This window comes from Genypterus blacodes, unplaced genomic scaffold (assembly GCF_046128005.1).
Source record: "Genypterus blacodes isolate CSIRO-AG114 ecotype Tasmania unplaced genomic scaffold, CSIRO-AGI_Gbla_v1 ptg000022l_1, whole genome shotgun sequence".
Classification (NCBI taxonomy): domain Eukaryota; kingdom Metazoa; phylum Chordata; class Actinopteri; order Ophidiiformes; family Ophidiidae; genus Genypterus; species Genypterus blacodes.
In genome coordinates, this window is record NW_027466835.1 from 2,856,033 (window position 1) to 2,882,198 (window position 26,166).

Below are 26,166 nucleotides of genomic sequence, written 5' to 3' on the forward strand. Positions count from 1 at the left end.
AGCACTTGGCAACAATGGCAAGGAAAAACTCCCCTTTAACAGACAGAACCGGGCTCTAGGTGGGCGGCCATCTGCCTTGACCGGTTGGGTTTAGAGAGAATGGCAGAGCGAAAAAAAGGAATTCTTCAATTCTGTAAATCACTCGCAAATGGAAATCACATTTCTTCTTGATTATGTCAAAGTGACCCTGGAACTCACTTGTAACTATTTACTTGAAGTAAATGTAGCTCTTACCGGTGCATCCACAGCGTGTGTGTGTGTGTCGGCAGGTACAAATGGGAGAAAGGCATCATTCCAATTTTCTCAGTGATTTCCCCACTTCATGAACTTAAAGACTGCTGCTTCAATTCAGTACTTTGTTGACCCCCTTTATCAGCAATCACACCTTTGAGTCTTCTTGGGTAGGTCTCCACAAATTTTGCACACACGGATTTAAAACAAAATTGCGGGAGAATGTTTATTTAATGCTTTTTGTTGTGTTACCTCTTTGAAAGACAGCATAACTTCTTCAGTGTTTCAGTCTGCATCTCCTCAGCACTCAGGGTTTGGAAGCGGAGTGAGGAGCCCATGAGGGGAGCGGCTGTCACTACAAGATTTAACCAAGAAGATCTAGGAGTTAACAATAAAAACATTGTGGGGTGACCTCTAACCTTTTAAGATAATTTCTGTCATCACTTTGACAAAGCAGGCAGCACTGTGAGAATCACGCTCTTTGACTTCTAGAGCGGAGGATGACAAAGTCTCAGGAGTTCACCTGGAGGGCGGACTGGACTGGATGTGCAGCATCAAATAGCCAAGGCAGACTTTTGTTTTTGGAGCTCAGATCTTATAATGTCTTCACTTAGATGCTGCAAATGTCTCATCAGTCTGTTGTAGCACGTGCACTGTTCTAGAATGTATATATATATATGTATAATAGTTTGCTGGGGGAGCAGCATGACAGCCATGGATAAGGACAGACTGAACATAACCACCTGGGGAGTTGACTGTTCTGTTGTCGTGGAGACTGTGGTGGAGGAAAGAATGCTAAACAAGCTCCTGCCAATCTGGGAGAACAGATGGTGAGAATCTCCATCTCCATCTCCTCCACTATCTATTAATGGAGCTGTGGAGCATAAGCAGCGGTTTAGATCGTTCCTGCCTTGGTGCCATCACCCTGTACAGCCAGTCCACATTTAGGTGGACCAGGCTCCTGACTAGACTCTTTAAATTGTACATGACATCTGTTACACTATACTGCATGTCACCATCACTATTGATGTCGTTTGACTATAATCAGCTGCTGCCTCTCTATTACGGTGTCACGTTTACCTGCAATTACATCCTTGCCATGTCTGATATGGAATTGTTGTAATGGCTGCTAAATTGTTTTTCGGGTGACGCTTTTATTTTACTTTCAAAGTGGAGTTTCCAACATCTTAGATCAAACAATGACACCCTGGCATTGCACTGGTTGGCCTTGTCTAAGCTGCATCCTGCCTCTAACCTTCAAGATGGATAGAGATGAGGTTTGTTTTGTCTTCTTGTTAAAAATTCACTGCAAATGTTTTGATTTGATGGAAGTTAACCAGTCTTTTCAAATCAAAAGCCTCAATTTCTCAAGGTTAATTTAGTCCATCGGTTCGCTCGAGGATCTGTTTTATTTTCATACATATTTATTGTAAATGCAGTCAAATAAAAATCCATTTTTAGACAGAAGACATCAGAGAGATTCAGACACTTAAAATCAATTAGCTTATACATGTGACATGCAATAAATAATAGTTCACTACTGCCTGTTAACCTACACAGTATTACAGTGGAGGTGTAAACTGATAGCTCCTCTGCTTTGAAATGCACAAGGACCAGTGAGAGGATTGGACTGGTCTGGTCATACAAAAATAGAACCAGGTAACATTTCATACTAGAGAAGTAAAGGGATAGACAGACAGACAACAAACACAACTTCTACATCTTTGTACGCATCCGTCCTCCTTGAAACGCAAGACTTCAGCTCATCAGCAGGCTTTTAGTTACCTCCTTTTGTTTTCGTTCTCTTGTGACAGAAATACACCTCGGCGTGCGTAGCACACACACACTCACAGGCATGCAGTAACCTTTGTATCAATACTGAAAAAGAGAAACTTGTTTACAAAACAGGAGTCCTACGAAAAATAGGAGCGACTGAAACGAGCCCCGGAAAAACAGATCAGTGTGAGACCAGAGGACTGGAGAAAGTAGCTGCATGGAAGTAGTATTGTGGTTTTTTAAGATTTTACACTCAACTGCTGTCTCTATGTCTCAGTAAGACCGCCGAACGCAACCCTGCCAACTGGACTGCAATAGAGCAAACAGGACTTTACCAGGCGGAGCAAACTCTCCATGCACGTCCTGGAAAATGAGCCACAATCAAAACGTCACCACTCATTTTTCCTCCAAGGACAGAAGTCTTAGGAAATCCGTTTTAGCTTTGTAAACACATCGGTTATCTTACATACACAGCTAGTTCCATAAACAAAATGAGTGGTAAGTCAAATCTGGTTATTCTCTCTTGTCCTTCGCTCGTTCAGCAGCCCTTAAAGAAGCCTTCAGCCACCGTGGCTTCTTTGAAAGTCACCGTCAGGGAGTTGATAGTCACATTTGTCACAATCACCTTGCCTTGATTCTCTGCTGCATCTGAATCGTGTGTTGTTGTTGTTGTTGTTGTTGTTGTTGTTGTTGCTGTTGTTGTTGTGGTGGTGACGTGCTGACCGTCACCTCCTCCTTCCACCTTCTTCTCTTCTGTATCGGAGCAGATGCCCGCACAGTCACTTGTTGTCTTGCTGCTCCCCTGAACGTTCACTGTCACCAAGTTCACAATGTTGCCATGACAAATGCCGCTCTCGAAGCTGTCACTCAAACTATCTCTCTCTAACTCCGCCACCTTACTGATCTGTCTGTCTGAGTCTGACCTCTTGTCTGTGGTGACAGTGTCTCCCGGTTCCTCCTCAGGCACAGGGTCGTTGTCTGATTGTTCCTGCTCAAAGATTTTCCTCTGTCTGATGTCGTAAATCTCGCTGTTCGCTCTGTCCGCCGTTTCCCACGATCCTCTGCCAGAGGTCCTGCCGCTTATGGCCGTCGGCCCGGCGCCCACCGTCTCCTCCGCGTCCATCTCTGAGTCCTGACGCTCCAGAACAGGAGGGGAGCTGCAGTGTGACTGAGCTGAGAGAGAGAGACACACACACACACACACAGATATTTCAAAGTGTACAATATGCAAACCAGATCGATTGATAGACAGACAGATAGTGATCACATTAATTTGATGAAACCAACCATATAAGCTGTCGTCACGTCTCTCCTCGGTGCATTCGGACTCCTGCTTGTCTTCTTCGCTGGTGTCTTCCTCCCAGACCTCTTCCATCGGTTCCTCCTTCTTCCTGGGCAGCAGCGTTGTGTTGGAGGCCCCGTCAGGCCCCCGTTTGGACGCCCTCTGTTTGCTCTTCCTCCTGGCCAGCCGACGGTACACGCCACCTCTCTCGCCCTGATCCACGTCTGTGCTCATGGAGCGGGTGAGGGAGAGACGCAGGCGGGGGGTCGGCTTCTCTGGAACTTTGTGTGCGCTGCGGAGGTCCATAGTGAAGATGTTCTGTGACACGACCGAGGACGGGTTGGGAGAGGAAAGCAGAGGAGACAGAAGATCAATCGTCACTGCCTTCTCATTAGTTAGTGAGTCACTGAACATAAACACACTCAACATAAACACACTCAACATAAACTGCCCAGCCAGAAGAAGAAGAAGAAGAAGCCACCAGCATTTATTGTTTCCTAGAATTTTTCACATTCCTAAGTGCAAACGGTCCAAGGTGAAATCCAGCTTTACACAACTCACTGTAAACACAATGGACACTCCCATTGTTTCTTGTGGGCGTTTGCTACATTTCCTGTTTCATAAATACACCTGCTGGGTTTCCACTCACACTGCCTCCTCTTTATGTCTCACACATGACATCTGGTGGAGAATCCAGACACTACAGACGGGTGGACAGCCCCCAGTCTGCAGCAACAAACTGGCCACAGCAGCTGATGTGCCACAATTCTCTCATTACAACCAAGGCCAACCCAAGAAACCCATCAGCTCCTCCAGATCCTCCAAGTGACAGAAAACACAGCAAAGCAGGTTTTTAAACGCCACTGCATTACCAAAACTGGCTAATCCCTTAAAGCACCAATCCATCAAAGCACTTTTGTGTGGAGGGAAAACTGAGAATCATGCATCTCCAGGTTCCAGATGTTCCTATGAGGCACACCTCCACCCCCACCCCCGGCCCGGCCCCCGTACTCTTCATCACGTCAACCTCACCTCACCACAGAAGATTTCCCTGTCTGGTTGATATTACTTTGCTTTACTTTGATAGGTCACGATTTCACACATACACTCATGTTTGCTGCAAAATAGTAAAAGCTACTTTCACTCAAGCTGTGTGTGCTGCTTCAAATGAATGCAAGTGGATGAATTCCAACCACTTTCATCCCACCTACCTGCTGCATAAAGTAAACAAACTGAGGGGCTCATGTCACCTGCTGTGAAGGAAGATGGAAAGTGCTCAGTTCAGCACAAAATAAGTTCTACCATTTCTGTAGCCAAGGGGCTGCAAACATTCACACCGACAAAACATTCTACAGACAAGACAACACACTCAATTTGGCCTCATACCCTAACACATCAGCTATAAGAGAGAAAAGTGAATCAATGTTTCAACGACAGCCCTCCAGAAACATTCCAAAGTTTAAAACACTCCATTGCATCAACCGCAGCATTTTAATGGAAGCGCAGAGAGGGAGAGCGGAAAGTGTGTGTACCTGCAGGACGAGCCGCCTGGGTCTGAGACCTTTCCTGCGATAGGCCAGAGCTCTGATCTTCTCCTGACTGGGAGAGAGAAAGAAACACACAGACACTGATGTGAGCGATTCAACCAGAAGAAGCTGTGCAAACTTTTCAAAACAAAAGCCTTCCATTGTTCTACACTCACCTTTCCTCATAGGCCAGGACCAGACGAGGGTCCAAAATGTTTTCCTCTGGTTCCCAAGTACTGTACCTGCCAACACACACACCGAGATTCAAGCATGTATGTATGGATATAAGCACTCCTGAAGGTGTATTAGTACGGATCTCTCTATCTGTCTGCAATACCGTAACAAGTTAGTGAGTTTATGTTGAAGGCATGAGCTCATTGGGCAGAGATGACTCAAGGCTTACTCACTTTGGGGGCCAGCCCTGCCATTTCAGTAAGTACTCCACATTACCCTGAGAGAGGGAGGGGGTGAGTGAGAGAGAGAGAGGGAGAGAGAGAGGAAGAGATACAACAAAGTCACACACAACTGCGCTCAGAATGAAGTCCAGTGTAATGCAGAGAAAAAGCTGCTGTGTGTATGTGTGTGTGTGTGTGTGTGTGACTGTCACTTTAAAGAGTGGAGGGAGGGGTGGGTCATGAACGCGTTTCTCCCTTTCAAACGGTGTTTTTCTTTGGGATGACGTCAATGACAGCGGGGCTGGGTGGCCTCCAAACAGCAGCTTCGGTGACGTGACTGCACATGGCTCCACGGGCCGGGTTTAATAATGCACGGGCTCTTTCTAGAACATTACACCGGCGGCTGATAGGATAGGTGGGGCCACGAGAACATGTCAACAACGTGCTGTTGCGCAACATAAACGTCTGCACTCCGACCGATCCTGAAACAATCATCACATTCATCCGTGAATGAAAAACACTCCTCCACCACGGGGTGACAGCGTGGAACTCGTTTGTTTATATGTTGTATAATATTCCCCGAAATACTCCTAAATGGAATACAATCATAAACTTCTGATATTAGCTGTGATTATGCAGTTTGAAGCCTTTTAAAAGACTGAAATTCCACCGATAATCTAGTTCTCATATACGCGTTTAATGTGCACATGACGTTAAATATTCACCGATGTAACATGTCAACCGATGTAACATGACAACAACGTGCGCGTAGTTGGCTGTTTACACTATAAATCAATGGATCCCTATCACGCAGCAGTCGTACGGTGACATTACGCAGCAGTTTCCGTCTCTCTGGCGTAACCTAAATGAAGTGCGCAGCTTCCAGCGAACACGACCAGCGTATACCCGACACACACACACACACACACACACACACACACACACACACACCCCCTGTATGTTACTACAGTTGCGTGTGCTCCACCACAACACCACGGCGTCCGTGCAGCGCCGAGCCGCCCGCACCTGAGCCGCCGTGCAGCTCCACGATAACACGGCAGCAAAGTTGAGCTCAGGTAGATTGAATAACACATCTATGTTAGTATGTGCGCTACGTAAACTATAGGTAAATTGCGTAGCCTACTTTTGTTGTGCGCGAGAGGCAGAGAATGGTGAGACTCCATTTGCACAAAACGAGCTGGATACTAAGTTGTCCAAGTGATATTTTATGTATAATTATTCGTTTTTCTCACCTTGCGGACTCTCTTCTTTGTTATTGACTCCACTGCAAACACTTGGTCTCCTATTGACGACAGCTCCATCGCCACACGCTACAAACAGCACGCAACTGGATCTACGCTATTTTCAGCGCAGAGAGGAACGCTGAGAGGAGGAAAGAGCCTCAAAGTGTCAGATGTTTGCTCCCGGTCCGGGTCTGAGCTCCAGATGTGTCCGTTCAGTCCCTCGAACCAAACTCCAGCCGCCACCTCTCTCACTTTTAAATCTGCGACACATCAACACTGGACAGCGCGCCGCTTTAAGTCGGGCGCGTCCCCTTTCCATTGCGTAGAGCCGAGCCCCCCAAGGAGCGTGCCCGTGCCCGTGCCCGCGGGGGCGCGCACGCAAACTGGAGCAGAGTGCAGGAGAGGGACAGAGGAGGAGGAGGAAGATGAGGAGGAGGAGGAGGAGGAGGAGGGTCAAAACTACAAGGTTAGAGCGAAAGTAAAGTTTGTGGCGGGGGTGGAACACGACAAAATCTTTTGGTTTGTTTGTGCAATTTCCCACAATGTCACATTTAACTGTAGAACCAAATGCGGGGGTGGAATAATTTGACTGGAACATTATAAAACACAGCGATTTGAAATAGTTGTTTTTTTTTTCAATTTCTTTAAAAATAAGACTCTCATTGGAAAGAATCATAATCATGTTTATCCAGTGATAGACTATTAATAGGTGCAATTTGGCGAGAAAGGGACCTGACAGACTAATACCAGGGCAAATTAATGGCGCTGCTACAAGTAGGACAAACTATTAAGGTGAAGCTCTGATGATGCTGATTCAGCAGCTCTGAAACATCCTCAGCAGAATATGATTTTTGTTGTTGTAGTTTCTCTTTAGGCCAGTATGTAATGATAGTAATAATGTTACAAAGTGCTGTACAAAGATGATTAAAAATAAGTAAACTGGAGTAGGAATTCATCAAAGTAAAGATTAAATGTAAATAGGAGAATATACAGCAGAATAAAACAACCAAACAGTAGGTAGTGAAGCACGCAGATCTTTTGTTCAACGGTGAGCACAAAAAAATGGAACATAAACAACATGAAATAATACAAAATGATAAATTATACATAATTTGCTAAAAAAAAACAACCACACACATGTGTGTCACGGCTGTCTGCGGTGCAAAGTAAAGTTTAAGCCAGTTGTTAAAGACAATTTAGTTCAAACACCATGCCTACATTTTTAGACAGTTTGTTAGGGTTCGCTGGCTGTACTGGGATAACATTTATAAACATAAAATGGCGCAAGAGCACAGGAATCACAAACAGAATATGATTGCGGATCTTGTCTCGGCTCATTTGGTGGCGGTGGAGTTTTCGCTGTAGTTGCTTATTACATCCATTAAATTAATGAAAGATAAACAATTAACCTACGCATATGTTTTTGCACAAACCCACTTTGTTTCATTCAGTCATTTAAGCCTAAAACATGGATTTATCCAATATATTATAATGTAGCACACTTTCTAATTATATTCAAGGGATTTTAGAATTCTTGCATGGTTCCCTCAGTTGATTAAAAACACAACTAGAGCAGATCAGTAAAGATAGTGTTTCATCAGTAATATTGACTTTGATGAACTAAATAAAATGGTGCAAAAAGAAGATGCAATCAAAAGACTGATTCTAAAGGACAGATTAAGAGATTCCCATATTACAGGATACAAAAAGTACAAGGGCACTAAAGCACAAGGACACATTATACACATAAGATATCTGCCAATTCAAGGTTACATATCATACTGTGTATTGAATAAAGCTGTGCAGTGAAAACAAGTTTGCTGAGTGTTTTGTGCTTTATGTCAAGACAGGAAAGATCACAATAAAAAGCCCGTCCACCTGCAACCCAGTCTGATCCAAGCATGCAAGTGAACAGCCAAACACAGCCAAAAGTCTTCATTCTAAGTTATCACACACACACACACACACACACACACACACACACGCACACACACACACGCACACACGCACACACGCACACACACAAACACACACACACACACACACTAGGTTAATATAATATTGGGAGAAGTGCTCAGGTGAGACATTGGTCGGCATAAATTCCTATTATTTTCTGTTGAACGGAATACAAACACACACATACATACACACGCACACACTACATCCACGGTCTCTCCACCTGGAACTGTTGCATCACTTATGGGCAATCGGTGTCATGGCAACTGTTTCTACGGCGACTACTGAAAAGCTGGATGATGATGATGATGATGAGTCAGGAGGAAGGGTGTATTGATGCTGATAAAAGGTTCAGAGCTTGACAGTCATCCTTTTCCCAACCTGACCTTTGGCCTCTCAGTCCCACTTTGGATTCCTGCTGTAATATTCCTGACAAAGATCATGTTTGCTATTTTCAGTGACAGGCTTATGCTCAGCGGTGCTTCAGTAAAGGTGAAGCGTTCCTTTGCAGGCGGGTGTTTGCACTGAGATCATCACAGGATTCTGGACTCAAGAGTCTTAAGTAGAGCTCAAACACTGCAGCGTTTACATCTGATCCTTCTAAAACGCCATATGGAAGAAACAGAGCGTCTTTCCCGTAACAAGTAATGACTTCAATTCACAAAACAGACCCGGCAGTCATATGACTGCGATCTGCCCGGATACCAGCGCTGCTGAGGATGGAGCGGCAAAAACAAGCCGGCAGGACGGATCACTCCCACCCACGTGTCATGACTCACGCATGACTCACCAAACGTGCCAGTAAAATATCCACTTCCCTGGAATATTGAGAGAGAGAAAAAAAACACACCGACGAACTTCTACCGGGAATCAGCGCAGTTCTAGGAAAATGAACCGTGTCCCCTGAGATTTATTATCCTGCTGTAACTCTGAACAACAAAATGGCACTAATGATCCACAGAAAGGCTTCGTGTGGTGAAATGTACAGACGCTGATCAAAACCAGATTTGATATCCGGCTGTTTGTTGTTTCTCAATTGTCAGGGATCTGACAGCGCGTACCTGTATTTCTGCAGCAGGAATACTTCTGTACTTATTTATAAAGTATACGATCAAGACACGGATCAGTTATAAAACGCATCAAACGGGTGCGTGTTTATGCATTAAAGGGGCGCTCCACACATTTTCACACAATGTTTGCGCTCGCTTTTGTACTCGCAATTCATCCAATCGCCTCCAAACTTCCACAGCACATTGTTGAGGGGTCCAGTGTGTGTATGGGGTGCTTTTCATTCCATTTAACATCAAATCAGCAAGGTGAAATATCAGGGGGAAGATGTAACGGGGCGGGTGGGCAGAGACAAATTGGAGAGCCTGTGTCTATTTGTCATTTGTTGGTGTGGAGTTGCAACAAGCACCATTTCTACAATCACCTTCAAACTTACCCAAAACATGATGGCCCTGGTTCTGAGTGGAGTTTTCATATTTCTGTCTGCTTTCTCCAACCACAACAAAGTGTGGAGTTTGCTTAATGCTCCTGCCGTGGCTCTTGATCAGGGAAGCTGAATTCCTGGAACCTACATGCTCCATTACCTAACCTCCTGAGACCCAGACATTTATTCTGTATGCATTTTTAATGTGTCCTTGTAATCTGGGATTAGTGGGACCTAATAAATAAACATAAGTGTCATCATACGTGTACTACATATGAACACAGAGTATGAGACATTTCTTCCTCTTTGCTATGCTTTCTAGCGATCAAAACTGTTACTTATACCACTAAGGGAGAAGCGAGAAAATGTCCACATGAGGACAACAGGTTTAAGTTAGGCACAATAATGTATAGGGTGTAGGGAAGGAAACATTTAATGTCCAGATGTGAGGACGCACGGTGTCGGGAGGTTAAAGGATTAGATTTAGGTTTGAAGGGATCAACACACTGGATTTGATGTATAAAGTAGTAAACTAGGTACCTATTTCCTCTTCATCTTCAACCATCCGTTATGTAATGTAGCCAAACAATGAGTGGTACAAGGTTATCAAACTCACACTAACTCTGCAAGCATTAGAGCAGAAATATGAGTCCATTTAGAAATAATGACAATGGCTTATGTAATTGATTGAAGGTAGAGGTCATCAGCAAAGCCTTTGATTTCCTCGCATCATTAATGGAAGTGGATTTTTTTTAGATCTTGGATTACCAAACCTGAAAATGTGTTTTGGTATTCTGGTTAAACTTTTTTTTTATATTGACTCAACTATTGATCAAACGTCAATTTTGTCGCAGCTTCAACCGAGATCAATCCACGTATCGCCTTCCCCTGTGATGACATCACTATGGCAGGTAACAAATATCTTTATTAGCATTCATGGATGTTAAAATAAAAGAATTGTATAACATTCCTCAGAATAGCAAGAATAGAACAATGCATTTTCTTTTTATTTGTACACAACTAGAAAAAAGTAAATTTTGTGATGAAAGCCAAAACCGTCGTCCACACACGAGTGGAATCCGACTTTCTACGCTTTCCTTTGACATGTTTTTCTTTCTTTGTGGACAAAACTGCTTCTGTCCTGACCTGAACACAGAAACACAGAGACAGAGGTTTATTTTCATCCGAGGGCAGACTTCTCACTAAGTGTTTCAGCGCTTAAACATCCACACATTGGAATAGTAGCAGCATCCTGCAGGAGTTCTTCCTCTGACGCAAATGAAGCTCAGAGAATCGGTTCAACACAGAGCAGCACTCAGCTTTAAGGTTTCAAAAGGTGTAAAGATGGATCTGAACCTGGTCTTTACTGAACCGGTAAAGACCCAAACAATAACATGACTCCAATTGTAGAAGCGCAGAGGTACCAAGTGTCTGTAAAATGAGATTAGAGTCAAAGCTCTTACACCACCTTGGTTGTGTTCAAAGAAATTCACCCTTTCTTCAAGTTGCAACATCCCAGGAAGTAGACTTAGACAATAAATACGTTGAGCTCAAGAACACCAAAACTTCTGATCCGTCACCGTTGTGGACATGTGACTCTGGTGTGTCCCGGCATGTGGCAGATGCCGCAGGTACGTGGCTTCTTTGCAGCGGGTTTGTTTGTTGTAGAATCTCTCGTCGTCTTCGCCCCCGTCTTCCGTTTCTCTCCGGCGCCGGTAAATCCACTCGACACACCGGGTAGACCACCTGACATGAGACACAGAGAGAGAGGTGTAACACAACATGGGGACTTGATATATGTACGTGTAAAGAGGAGCAGAGGAGTTTTCCGATGCAGAGTGTAAGTCACAGCCTCAGGATGGTGAAAGTGAATGGCTCAAGGTCTCAGTGGGAGATTGTGAGTCGTGACAGTTTTGCTTTGTTTATAAATGAGGAAGTCGGTTTTTAATTCATGTACGCTGCAAGAATCAGAAAGGTTTTCTCGTCGACCAATACAAATACAAAGCAGAACATCACATGTGTCGGTTTTACAACAGAACTAATGGTCTGAGATGCTGACGCTCCAAAGTCTGATTCCTCACTTGTGTTTGCAGCACAGTGATCTTTCCACGTCACGTCTTCCAGCTTTCTCTGGAAGTCTGTGTGTATTTAAGTGTGTGCAGGCCAATTGCAACTTCCAAATTGCCTGTAGATGTAAGCGTGTGTGTGTGTGTGTGTGTGTGTGTGTGTGTGTGTGTGCGCGTGTGTGTGTGTGCCCACCCCTGAGGGACTAGAAACCTGCCTTTTGCCTCTGCAGCATTCTACAACAACATAACTGCACTGTATAAACCTGATAAAGAGCTCGAGGTCAATTCTCAAAACTGAGAGCACTCCTGCAGTACTTCTGCCACAGCACATTAGTTTTGGAGGAGCTTTGAAGGGGTTGAGACCAGATTCAGTGATGCAATTGAGTAGAAAGGTCTTTATTCCACTGTGAACCCCTTACATGTCAGTGTTTCCTCTTACACCGCATCACACAGCTCTGCCCTCCTGACTGAGGAGTGAGGAGAGGAGGACTGGAGCTGCAGACTAACACTGCACATACTGTACACCGTCATGAAGACTATAATGAAGAAACTGACCAATACACAACTTGAATGTCTGAATGAACAGAATAAGAAGGTAGAGAGAAGCCACACTGAGGGGCAGAGGGCAGTAAAGAGATCTGCAGTCCAGTGCTTTGGGCCAAGGACAGGAATAATGAACTGTCCCTCCTCTGCACACATGGGGAGAACATGCAACACTGGTTTGGTGTGTGTGTGTGTGTGTGTGTGTGTGTGTGTGACACTTGCCTGATGGAGGAACATTCTCATCAGCCCACTGGAAGAAGCCGCATTGCTGCTCCCTTGGTTTCCCGCAGGTGTGGAACATCCTGCCCCTGTTCGCTCCGTCCTTCTGCACAGTGCGCATCACAGCTGCCTCGCTACAGTTACACATTATTTGCCCGGTGCCTTCTCCTTCTCCTTCTCCTCCTCCTCCTCCTCCCCCTCCTCCTTGCCCTCTACCCTCACTAGGGGCATTCCGCAAGGCCACAAATGGACTCGGCGCCTGGGCGGACCTCGGCGCTGGTAGTTGCAGCCCTCGACTCGGCGGCGCCGCCCCCTGCTGACTTGGCTCGTCTGCCCACAGAAAGAAGTTGCAGCTCCCGCCGTTGCACTTGTAGAACTGCCGTCCTTGGTTGGCGCCGTCTTTGCGCACTGTCAGGAGGAGAGCATCTTGGCCGCAGTTACACACGATGACATCACTGTTGGTATTTACAGCGCCGCCGCCGCCACCGCCGCCGCCTGTTTGGGGCCGTGGCTGTGGGACCCATGAGGAGGCTGCAGGTGGAAGAGAAGGGCGAGGATTTGAACCTAAAGCTCTCTGTGGTTCTGCTCTGGGGGGCCTGGAGGCTGGTGGGTGAGGATCCCCTCTTCCTCTTCCTCTTCCTCCTCCTCCTCCGTTCCCTGCCCCTGCTACCAGGTATTTCAGGTCTAGGACCTCTCTCAGCGTCTCGTCACATCCGCCAATGCAGCCCACAAACTCCAAAGGCATCATGGGAGGGAGGCTGCCCCTGCGGAACTTGAACTTTAACCTGAGTAATGTAGAAGACACAGACGGCTAATGTTAGACAAGTGTTGAAATGATTGATCAAACAAACAAATGGACATGCTGGGTAGTGTTGGTATAGTTTGTACTTCCAAACACAGATATGGCAGAGAGGATTTTGATTGGAAAAACAAAGGGAGTGTGACGTCTGAAGTGAGGTCACAGTGGCTGGGCAGTGTGTGGCCAGCAGGTGGAGGTGTGTGTCAGAGGTGGAGGGAACACAGAGACCAAGCCGAAGGAAGCTGAGGCTCAGGAAACCAAGCCCGTTGGACATCACGTAAAGGACTGACTGAAAAGGAGGGCGAGATGAATTTAGCTTCAGATAAAGACTGACTGAGCCTTGAAGATTCTCTTTTTTGTTCAAAGAAACTGTTGTTCTTTCTTAAACTCTGGTCTTTGCGGCGCCTGTGTCCAGATACCTGCTCCTCAATAAACCCCAGCTGGGTGATTTGTTACAGGACTTATCCACACACACAGTTTATCATACACCAGATAGAGAGTACATTCAGCAATATACTGTACATGATGGCTAAAATAAATCAATAATTCAGAGGAAGCAGTTGTGCTTGTTAATGCTTCTCTGTAGCGCTGTGTGTGGCCGAGCAGCATCACTGGTGAGACGCCGCTGTGGAGCCCTGAGGACAGAAGGTTCACTGTAAACCACAATGACAGCGAAACACAGCGGCTCTGTCACGGGACTCGCACCAGACTTGTTGCACTTACTCAGAAACATGGAGCCTGGAGTGTTTCCCCGCCCTGATCTGTTTGTTTAGGCATCTGAACACCGCAAACCGCTGCCCTGGAGAGCAGGTCAGCAACTCTTCAGCTTGTAGAATTGAGCCAATTTCCCTAGAATATTCTTGATGGGAACTAGAATTCTTCAGGCTAATTGTTAGGCGATGTTCTCTCATGTTGAAGCAGTTTGAAGAATTGCTGCCCTGTGTTTGTAGACGACTTTACTTTGCATTTCATTTTGTTTCATCAAACTGATTAACACTTATACAATAGATTGATTGTATGAATGTTATAATAGAAACATTTTCTAAAACGGTATAACATTAAAACAAACAGCTTGCCTCCAGGAACTCCTTTTTTACCACACACACACACACACACACACACACACACACACACACACACACACACACACACACACACACACACACACACACACACACACACACACACACACACACACACACACACACACACACACACACACACACACACACACACACACACACACACACACACACACACACACACACACACACGTTCTGGGGTTAGTCCTCTACCCTCACTGGAAGGTTTCATCACCCAGGACAGCAGCGGTTGAGCTGAATCACTTAACTCCCTCACATCACATCAACTCCCTCAAATGCTTCAATCACTCTTGGTAACAGCGTTCCTTTTCCACTATGCTCATACCGTGACACACACAGGGACCAAACATAGGCATCCTGAATCTGTCCTTATTACATTTATGCATTTATGGCCGTGACAACTTCTTGAGCTCTAATGCAACATGTGGACAAGCCAACCCCAGACAAATGAGATGTTGGTTGAACCAGGGCCGAAGGTGTGTTGAAGGTAGAGTGTCTTCAAATCAATAAGGCACATACTGTATAATGCTGATGCTCTATTTTCATTTCATAAAATGTTTGATTAAGATTTTCTCTGGGCGGGGCCAGGGGTGAACTTTTCGGTCAATTTTGACAAAACCGTTTGGAGGTGTGTGTGTGGTGTTTGGTAAGAACTTTTGGGCCACTGATAACTGTAACCGTGTGACAACTGTGTAGTGAGCAAACAGTGGTTGAAGGAACCTGCGTGTCAAAAAAAGCCTGTCCGTAACATGAGTCTGCCAGGAAATTGAAGTAAGTTGCCTTGGCGACCAGCTACGCCGCAGCTGCGGGAAAGCATCTTTTGCTGCAGATCTGTGCTATTAACAGCATGTGACGTTACCCAACAAGGTGAAACTGCTGTGTGAAAACTGATAAAAAAAGACTTCAGGACTGATGGTGTTTTTCAAATGAGTAGTTCAACTTTGAGCTCTGAACCAGATTGGTCGTTATGGTAACAGGTGCTGGTGTGGAGCACTCTGGCTTACTGCGGGTGAGTCGGCCCTAAATTTGGACTGATCCGAGACACGTGCTCAAGGGGTGAACACCCACTGTGTACACAGGAATTTTGACATGTTTCACACTGCTGAGAGATTCAAGTGTTTGATTCTGTGTAATTCAGTTGGAACAGAAGAGACCTGCCGTAGCCACGGGGAGGGGTTTCACACACACTACAAATGTGTTCAAGAAAAAATAAGGAGTCTATTGAATAGTAATGGAATATGTGGAGTGACTGTGGGATTGTGTTCAAACTCTGCTCAAAGGAACCGGGCCAGCAACCACAGAACCAGAAGCACCTGTGCCTCTCCAGCATCTGAAGATCAACACCAGCCAGCTTCACCTGACCTCCACGGCCTCATTTACAACTGCTGCATATGCACACAACAAGGTTCGAAACTTAAGTATTACAACTCTCCACGCAAATATTCCTGCATATAGGTGTATATTCACAGAAAACGCTGTTGTATAAATGTGCTGTAAAATACTAGGTGCATTACAAAGACATTTAAATCTCTAATTTACTGTTTTGATTGTTAATTTCTAGGTTGCCTCAGTTAAATCCCGTTCTGACAGCCGCTCCCTCACTCCTCACGCCGCTTTCCAAACCCTCAGAGTGCAGATGAGCTTACGTGAGGGAACACAAACTCTCCTACATTTAAAATGATTAGCACCGTCGTTCAGATCCTAAACACATGCACACAAACCCAGAAAGAAGTTCTGATGCATCTTTTAAATAGATGATAGAAAACAATAGACAGTACTATTTGATAACACTCAGCCACAGTGGCAGCAACATCCTCCCACTCAACTCAATTCTAATTTCACTCCAATCTTTCCCACTGCACAGCTGCTACGGACGACAAGTACATTTTTCAACATTTTTCTCTCATCTCCACCTCAGACGAGTACGTAGATTTCTGTCGATGTAAACGTTTTTGTCTTGGGTTAAAACTTTGCCATTGCTGATGAAGAACTGCAGTGAAAGAACGGCTCATTTAAATATGCACTGCCTCATTTGCATTGACTATTTACGGCTAGGTGTGGGAGTGAAGTGGGCCATGTGTTTCCCAAGATGGATGTGATTAATAAAATGGAAATGGTGTACAGATGTGCATGCGTATGACTTCATAAATCAGATTTTTCTTTGCATATTACATTTCTCGGTTTTCAGCGTACACAGTGTTGGGATTCTACACAATGTTTTATAAATAAGGCCCGATGTGTTAAGCCTTATCCCGAAGTGTTTCAGGTTGCCGATCAACCAGAGTCAGTGGGGTGAAAGGGAGGGAGCAGCGCAAAGTGTCAATCTCCAGGTTAAATGTGAAGATTGCACAGCTGCAGTGGAGGCAGAGCACAGGATTCAAAATAAAGAAGGTCACATTAACTTTGCTCAACGTTGAGTATACGATTGTAGGATGTGGTGTTCTGTTCTAAACTGTGACTTATGGAGTTAGGGACCAAGATTTCATTTGGTAGCTCCCCCCAGAACCACAGAAGATACAGTTTTAAACTAGAGGGCCATATAGGGAGGCAGTATGTGTGTCATTTGACTCGTCCCCGACTGTCAATAGCAGCTCTTTCATTAAAACGATGGTGCTGGCTCAAACAGACTGCTAAGCTAAACCAACCTGTTTACCTGTATTCAACTTGTGAAATACTGACTTCACGTGTGTGTGTGTGCAGTATAGTTGTGTACATCAAACACTCCTACTTATGAAATCCGAATTTGCTGCTGTGTAAAGTGACAAAGCAGCTTCTAAATATAAACGTAATGCTGATTCTATTCCAAAATCAAGTCCAAAATCATTTTCAGGTCAACATGTTGTTTTCAGATCACTCGCATCATGTCCAGGGTCTGAATATAAAAAGAGTTCAGCCGTGTGTAAAGTAAAGGGTCACACAAATACTCACATGTTTACAGGCCGAGGCTGACAGGTGGGACACACACTGTCGTCTCTGCTGACCTCCAGCACGGTGTCAGGGAACCACACGGCCGTCTTACAGGCTGGGAAGCCCACACAGGACAGGAAGTTACTATGGGGAGACAAATATGGATATAAAGGGACAAAATTTGTGTTGAGGCAGCATTTGAATCAGTGAAGAAGAAAATGAAAATGTCCAGATTTACTAAGGGTGTTATACTGTAGAGCTTTTAAAGGCAATAATGAGACAAATACCTTTTTCCCATATTTACTAACATGACGCACTGGGGGTTTGCACTGGAGAAATGAGCGATCCCCAATTCTAGTTCTAATGTTATACTACACAAAGATGGGAGTAGAGAAAGGACATGTATGCATATGGCTCACTCTACAGCTGGTTTCTTCATGGCTGGTCACTGGTGTGTCTACAATTTACTTCGTCTTTGAAAAGCAGATGTTAGCTTCTTTGAGACAAGGCAGCTGTTGTCATTAGGAGGAGACGTCAGCGTGGTACATTTGCAAAAGGAGAGAGTGCTTCTGAATCAAATATGGCTTTTTGGCATGTCAGAGGAGAAGGTGAGCTCAACCAAGTCATGCCATACTGCAGTTACTGCATGGATAGTAGTTTGCCTCATGCTTAGTTAGTCTGACCCTAAGTCTCTAACTATGATCCTCCCTGTACTGACTTCATATGAAAACAGCTGCTGTCTGAGAGGTGGTGAATCATTTATAAAATTGCAGAGGCTGGTTAAGCTCAATTTGTTATGTCTTACCCGTTTCCTTCCCGCTTCTTCCTGAGAACCATGTCTCGTCCACAGTGAGGACACTTCCTGACTGGGACCGAGATCTCCATATGCTGCTGCTCTGCTTCAGAGAATTCCTGAGCTGCACCCAGATATGGAGACAAGGCTTCATCTAACCTGACACGAGAATGGAAAATTAAAACAGAAACCAGCAGTGATTGAGGGACGGTCATTATTACTAAGACTCTGTTCAGCTCTGCCCACTGAGGGCTTTACAAACTCAAACAAAGAAAGTGACATTGAGCCACTAGAGAGGAAAACACAAAGGCAACCTTAAGGTGAAGTGTAAATAAATACTAACTTCTTGGCCTTCCTGACAGACTCAATGAAGGCGCTCTTGTATTTCTGGATGTGGTGCTGCAGAACTCTCCATTTGTCCTTTTGTCCATCTGATACCAACTTAAGGTCTGCTTCCAATTCAGCTCGCAGGTTCGGTTTGGACAAGTCATATCCCATGGAGTTATAGCCTGAACGCACGTGTGTGTGCCATGGAGAACAGGAAGAGGGAATCTGAATAACCTTTAAACAACAAGTATATTTCAACAATAGCATATCTGTGTGTGTGTTTGTGTGTGTGTGTGTGTGTGTGCATACCTTCCACCAATCCCATGCCAAGCTCTCCAGGGAGAAACCTCTGGTCAGCTGTCAGGCCGACATACATGCGACTCTTAATAGTCTCAATGTGGTCTGCATGGGTTGCATCTGTGCCTGAATCAAACAGACAGCATTGGTTAGTTTGGAATAGTATAAATAGACTTGTATACATAAACATTCTTCACACACACGTATATGTACAGTATATATAGATAGATACGGATATTTCATTAGAAACAGATCTGCTTCGTGATGGAAGAACAGATGGGAATTTACAGTATAAAAAAACATGTCAATGAACAATGAACAAAAAAGACTAACATTCTTTTCTTACATTCATTTCAATAATTATAAGGAAAGGTTACTCCCTACTACTTACTTTATTTTTATGCTATTTTGCTGATATTTGGGAGATAATTATTTATACAGAAAGAGAGGGAAGAGGAGAGAGAAAGATAGAGAGAAAGAAGGAAGGTTGTATTATTAATGACTTACTTTTAATACATCATCAATAATACTAAGTACAAAGTACACCAAAGCAACGCTGCCACTGAACTGTGAATTCATCTTGTCTTCTGTTGTAGTTACTCCAAAGTGAGTTCATCGTATTTGTCTTGAATAGCATCAGTATCATATAAATGTTTTATTTGCATAGTGTGCAGTTAACATTGGCGGTTTACTTTGAATATGTGTCCTGTCCAAAGGTTGTCTGAATAAAGGGGATAAGATACGTTTGTCGCTTGGCTGTGACGGTGTGTTACTCTTAATGCAGTCACATGAGGAGTTACACACACATGAATTATGAGTCATGAATTCACAAGAAATATTTATCCAATCGGGACATAGTGAGAGAACGACGAATGTGTGCCGTGCTGTTTTTCCGTCACTATTGTAAAACTGTGTGTAGTTGGTACCGATGCCGTGTTTCTCCATCAGCGATATGAGGTCTGCCTCTGTCAGCAGCTGAGGAGGAATCGTCTGTCCGTCCACCATCTCGATCGCTGAGGGCTGGAACTGGGAGCCTTGTTCATATACTGGAATCACCTAGCACATATAACAGGACATTTGTATTATAGTGTAACAAACAGCAGGATGTAAGGTGAGAGCACAGAAAAACAAAAGTCTTCTGGCTAAATGATCATGAGACGCTCCAAATTCAGGACACCTACCTTGGTGTTCCACCTGTCGTAAGGATAAACATCCAGGTAGTTCCGAGCAATGATCATGAGTCCCGAGGCAGAGAATTTCTCCTCGGCAATGTCAATGTCTACCACTGTCTCCTGCCCCAGAGCATCCTGGGATACACATGCCAGGAAATGGCGGACGATGAACTCGTATAAACGCCCCTCGTTGCCCTGAGGACAAATAAGCATTTGCATGACTACTACAGTCTTTTCAAGTGTGACAGACAGAGACAGAGACAGAGACAGAGACAGAGACACAGACACAGACACAGACACACACAGACAGACACACACACGCACACACACACACACACACACACACCTTCATTTCTGAACTGACCTTCAGTGTGTTACTAAACTTGGTGGGATGAATAGGGGGATGAGCCTGATCAGACTTCTTCCCCTGTCGTGGGTTGGGGCCCCCCGGTTGATCGAGCACCCGCTGGGCGAACGTTCCCCATGTAGGGCTTTGTGTCTGCTGCTCCACCAGGGGGCCGAGTGCCAGATCTTTGGGGAAAGTGTTGGTCTCTGTTCGGGGGTAGCTGATGAGCCTGAACGACAGAACCACAAACTCACACATTTTCCTTACACAGACCAAACAGGAAGGAAATCTTTGAAATGTGCCACTGCTGATGATCTCAAAGCCTGAAAGACACCACATTACCAGATGGCGCCTTTTCATAGACATAAATAGCTCACACTTTGAGTTTAACTACAGAGAAAACAAGACTTAACACTGCGGCCAAAGACAACTAGACAGTGAAGTGTGTGCTTGTGTAAAAACTCCCCACACACTCACCCTTGGGTATAGAGTTTTTCTGCGATTTTCATGGTCTCTTTGGCATTTATTTTCAGCTTCCGCGATGCCAGTTTTTCCATTTCCTATTGGGCAGATAAAGGCAGAGGATGGTTCAGAGAGGGCCGAAGCACCAGGTGACTAAACAGCATACAAAAATATTACATTTCACCAAGTTAAAAAACAAAAACAAGACCTTTATGCCATCACTTTCAATGAATCAAATGTCTTTCCCTAATGTTTTGATATTACCGGCTAAAATTGCATCTTATTGTGCAAGTGGGATAAGGCTAGGAATAAAAATATGATGATGCGGGGCCATTGTTCTATTCTTTAAGTGAATCCAGGATTTATTTATCCATTTGACAGTTGATATTCTTACCACAGTGTCCAACGGCAGCGGCCTCCATTTGCTCTTGGGTTTACTGGTTACTGAGGTGACTGTTGCTATGGGATGCTGAAAATGAAAGAAATTAAATATTGATGTAGGTTTTTTTTAACATTACTCCCTTTAATCCGTAAATTGAGTAAATACAAAAATGCAAAATCCCCCCACAGTGCATTGAGAGTATAAGTGTCAACAATACACTGAACACCTCAACTTGGTTTTTAAAAGGGGACACTGGACCTGTGTGTTTGGACGATATGAGGAAAGAGTATTCATCTAATTTTCTATGCTGTGTATGATTTTTGATACATATCTGGATAACTGACATTCACCCACACAGTTCCATTTCTTCTCTTTACTGCATAGATGCTGTTTGAGGAGGTGGAATACATTGCTTGCTTTACTTTACAAAATGCCTCTGAAGCTATAAACCAAATCATCGCTACGAGTGTGTGTGTGTTTTTTTTTTTAGGTACGTATTTAGGTTCTTACTTTGTTAAGTATTCTCTTCCATGCTCCACTCTCATGCCCCATCCAGATGAAAATACATACATTGGAAAATGTTTTGTTTTCAAATCTGTTCTTGCGTTCCACCCACATTCAAATGTTTTCAGTCCGCATAAACAGCACTGTTGAAAATGTGAATGGATCTGAAGAAAGTGGCTCATTGTCTAAATGTGCACAGGGAAGACAGGACTTTTTTTTTGCGTTCTGGCTGTCACATAAACAGACAGAGATGGATGAGCGTGCCAGGCTGCTGTTCTCTTTACTCTCTACTTTGAGTGTTGATGGCATTAACTTTAGATATATGTTACACAGAAGCAGAAATGACAAAATGTTTTACGATCACGACTGTTGTGCTGCGTATTGGAACAAACTGAGTGGCATTATCAGACAAAGAGTGACAATTTTCAAATCAGGGGCCTCAGTTATAAAACATGGCGTATGCTGAAAACAGAGAAATGGTGTACGCAAACAAAAAACTCAGATTTATAAAACCATGTGCACAGACACTTACTCACAGTACACACTTCTCCATTTATAGATCACAACCGACATGAATCTGCACTCTGAGGGCTTGGGAGCAGAGTGAGGGGCACACGAGGGGAATGGTTGTCACTACAGGATTTAACTGAGACGATCTATAAGTTAGCAATAAAAATAGCTTATCAGAGATGAATAGGTAAATATTGTAATTTCTCTGATGAGCTGTTATTTCACAGCACCTTAATGTACCAGCTTTATCGACGTGTATAATACATCTCCCCGGGATAATAAACAGTATCTTATCTTATCTTACCATAAATGGATGAAACGTTTTTCTAATCTCCACATTGGACAAGTTCGTACATTTCTCAATTCTAAAAGTTTTTCTTCTGGTCTTGGGTATAGACTCCCCATTCTGAATTACGGCCCAAACCATATTTGGGACAGTAATGGGGGGAACATTTTTGAAGAGGTTGTGAAGTTTGGTGTCATTTGAGGAATCTACAGGTAAGAAATGGGATTGTTTTTAAAAGTACACACTATGACAAAACCTCAGATCTAGCTATCTCAAGTAGAATTTCAGAAAAGTAATGAATAATTATTTGCAAAAGTAGTTGTCAAATGTTTTCGCAAATATGTGAGAAACAGAAGGCAGCAATGGGCGGGGCCTAAATAAAAATCTCATCCCATTCTGCACGCAAATAATAATGTATCTAACACAACACACCTCCATGCAGATCTGGTAGAGCGCCAGGCAAGCGGTGTGATGAAAGAGACGATTTCGTTTCCAGCTAAATTCCACTTTGTCCTCTTGCATCACGTGGAGTACTGTGGAAAGACACAGTCAGAGTTGCAAACCTTTCAGGAGTTTGCATTGGATTTGTGTCTCTGAGCATGTACTGTAAGAGTTTGTACCTTTGATCTTGTAGAAAGTCTCAGGTATGAACGCCTGGATGGCTTTGAACCGTTCAACCACAAAGCCCAGAGTGGGAAACTGACAGCTGCCATAAGAGATCAGCTGATTGGCCAGAGAATCTGGGAAGATCTTCTGAAGGCGAAGTGTCTGGAATCGAGTAAAAGATGCACCTGGATATGACAAACACAGGAGAGAGCGTGGAATTAAACCAACAGCTTCAAACATTTACCACTCAAGTATTTCATCATGTTTGCATTCAGAGGGATATTTAACAAAATGAATGATCCAGACTTGAAGGATTATGACACTTTTTCTTCACATGTGGCAGTGTGTTTGATACGCAGCGTGTATCCTTACCTATCCTAAGGTCAAGCTCCTGACGGACATCGACAGCATCACTGATGTTCACGCCAGGCTCCGTCAGAGTCTCACAGGCTCTCCGGATGGAATTAGGAGTAATCTCCGAAAATTTTGCCCGAAAGACTTGTATATTGGGCTTCACTGAAGACAAACAAATAAACACACGCGTAAACATGACCATCAGCACGCATCTCACACACACACACACACACACACACACACACACACACACACACACACACACACACACACACACACACACACACACACACACACACACACACACACACACACACACACACACACACACACACACACACACCTGCTTTGCAGACATCTATGATTTCAAAGCCAATGTTTTCTCCCTCTCTGTCACAGTCAGTCCATATGACTAAGGCCTGGCACTTCCTCACCTCCTTCTCTAAACTCCGCTAAAGACAAACAAATTGGAAAAAGGAACACGGAAAAAGAAGGAAGGAAGAAGGGAGAAGATGGAGACGGGAATCAATAAATTATATTATGTCCATTTCACTTATTCATATTCAGTCAGTATTTGATCCTGCTAGAAGATGTAAGGGCAATAAAACATCCACCTACTGATTGTTCAGACTTTATCCAGCATTTACGAATATACAGCAACTTTAAACATGTCTTCTACTTACAAAATCACGAGTATTTTCCTGTCAGGGTAGTGAACAAGCATACCTTTATCTGCGTCATGTTTTCAGGACAATACTTCTCCACCTCAGCATCAAATAACATGACAGGATTACAGCTGTTCCTGGAGGAGCAATGGCAAATGACTGTTAAGTTGCAGTATATATGAATATGCAAGAGTAAAAGGTATAACTCAATCTCCCACATCATCCAGTGCAAATTTCAGATCTTTGTGTGTTGTATGTAAGCCCTGTGCTCTATGGTTACACATAGACCTTTCTCTGCTTACCATTTCTGGAACGGTGCTTTAAACTCCAGAGCCAGTAAATGTCCTGATACTGATGTCATTGACACGGACACATCCTGAAGTAAGGAGGAATAATGATATCAGCAAAACTATCAACAAGGTCAAATAGACATAGAGTATACACGCTGTAAATGCACAGTTCATTATTTTACTTACCTGACCAAAGAGGTGATATTCATACTCGTAGATTTTGTTGAATTTTGACAGCCCTTCCCTCTAAAATTACACAACAAACAACAAAAACACTTCTGTAACCACTGATTGGGAGAATCAAAGTCAATGTAGAAGGTCTCGATGTGTGGCAAAATTAGTGTATCAAGTCCTATTTGTGTCATTTGAACAAATTTCACGTTATGTGAGGCAAGATTGAGGTTCAGTAGAACACTGGCCGAGCCTGGCGCCTCAAAATGGATGAATATGACATAACAGGTGTTTAAACCTATTTTAATATTAGAAATAAAGATCTGTTAATACAAGCTTGAAGCTATGTAATTGTTGGCCATTGTTTTGACAGTTTGGATGGACCACAACACGGCAAGACATGACTTATAATCAAACATCCAAAACCTAAAATCACTCAGTAAACACAGCATGCTGGTGTGTATGGTGTTGGAAACACGTCTCACCCGTCTGGACCTGCCGCTGGACATGATCTCCGCGATCCCTTTGGCCGCATCGTTCTTCTCGGCCACGCAGAGGACCCGAGTGATCTGAGCCCGTCTCCCGATCATAGCTGCCTGGTGCGCCGTGTCAAGACACCGGGTTTTCGCACAGTAAAACCTCGGCTGGATCCTCAAGAGCTTCAGTCCCGATCGAAGGAGGGATGTCCCGAGGAGGTACACCGGCATACCGAGCCGCTGTCACACACAGAGGTCAGAGTCTGGGGGATTCTGTCCCTACGTCAGTACTGTGTCTACATGCGGTTAACATTCTAGCTGGGGGAGGCTAGCTATAGCTGCTGGCTAGCGCAACCTTCGTTCCATAACTATAACTAGAGCTACATGTTCTATCACGCACTTGCTAAAAGTACCCTGATCAGTTTTATAAATATCACAATACACTTAAGCGACGGAACCTTGCAAAATATTTTTTCAACGAGCTGTGCCAGCTGTTTTCTTGAAATGTTAAAAGTTTCCTTTTTTTTTGGAGCTGTGTTTACAATTTCCGCGCTCAACACCGACGCTGACGTAAAAACTGCAGTACTGTCGTATCACTACTGTCGTAAAGCATCACATTTCACAAATCGTTTAAAAGAAGTGTAGTGTTATAACTTTTACATTCAAATGCATTAAAATTGGTGGTGATTGACATTCACCGCACGTGTCATAAAATTGGCGATGCATTGGCAAAATAGCAGTGATTCATGAAAGCCGTCAAAGGGAAAATCCACACTAAAACGGAATTCACATTGTGGCGTTTAGGTATTTTTGGACAATAAATTCATTGGTTACAAACATTGAAACTGTCTCCTTAATGTGGATGTTATCAGTTGACTTTTACATCCGAATTGGTTGTATCTGAATGTAAGATGAGAAAAAAGTGTAATATATTATATAATATATTTATATATATTATGATGTAATTATATTTCTCAAGGCAACAATATGTCTCTCTAGGTAGTATATACGATAACTTAAACGTTCAAATAATTTTAAATTTACTA

General features: G+C 43.9%; 2 protein-coding genes across 3 annotated transcripts; both read right to left on the reverse strand.

The window, feature by feature from the left end:
• Positions 1 to 1,604: 1,604 nt before the first annotated feature.
• cbx7a (chromobox homolog 7a) lies at positions 1,605 to 6,797 on the reverse strand. Its single transcript, XM_076142877.1, has 6 exons — positions 6,464 to 6,797; positions 5,223 to 5,266; positions 4,992 to 5,057; positions 4,822 to 4,888; positions 3,295 to 3,607; positions 1,605 to 3,180 (listed from the first exon to the last, which is right to left on the reverse strand). Exons 1-6 carry the CDS (start codon positions 6,530 to 6,532, stop codon positions 2,546 to 2,548), a joined length of 1,194 nt encoding a protein of 397 aa, XP_075998992.1. The 5' UTR covers positions 6,533 to 6,797; the 3' UTR covers positions 1,605 to 2,545.
• Positions 6,798 to 10,749: 3,952 nt separating this feature from the next.
• top3a (DNA topoisomerase III alpha) lies at positions 10,750 to 25,804 on the reverse strand. 2 transcript variants are annotated; one of them, XM_076143151.1, is made up of 19 exons: positions 25,130 to 25,801; positions 24,660 to 24,719; positions 24,486 to 24,559; positions 24,245 to 24,320; positions 23,862 to 23,970; positions 23,537 to 23,680; positions 23,179 to 23,349; positions 22,991 to 23,091; positions 21,271 to 21,345; positions 20,892 to 20,974; positions 20,433 to 20,643; positions 20,078 to 20,263; positions 19,823 to 19,952; positions 18,909 to 19,022; positions 18,616 to 18,781; positions 18,285 to 18,431; positions 17,501 to 17,623; positions 12,670 to 13,455; positions 10,750 to 11,566 (listed from the first exon to the last, which is right to left on the reverse strand). In XM_076143151.1, exons 1-19 carry the CDS (start codon positions 25,349 to 25,351, stop codon positions 11,419 to 11,421), a joined length of 3,126 nt encoding a protein of 1,041 aa, XP_075999266.1. In that variant the 5' UTR covers positions 25,352 to 25,801; the 3' UTR covers positions 10,750 to 11,418. The 2 variants fall into 2 exon arrangements, with proteins under 2 accessions (XP_075999266.1, XP_075999265.1); XM_076143150.1 differs by lacking the exon at positions 10,750 to 11,566 and having other exon boundaries at positions 11,596 to 13,455; positions 25,130 to 25,804.
• Positions 25,805 to 26,166: the final 362 nt, after the last annotated feature.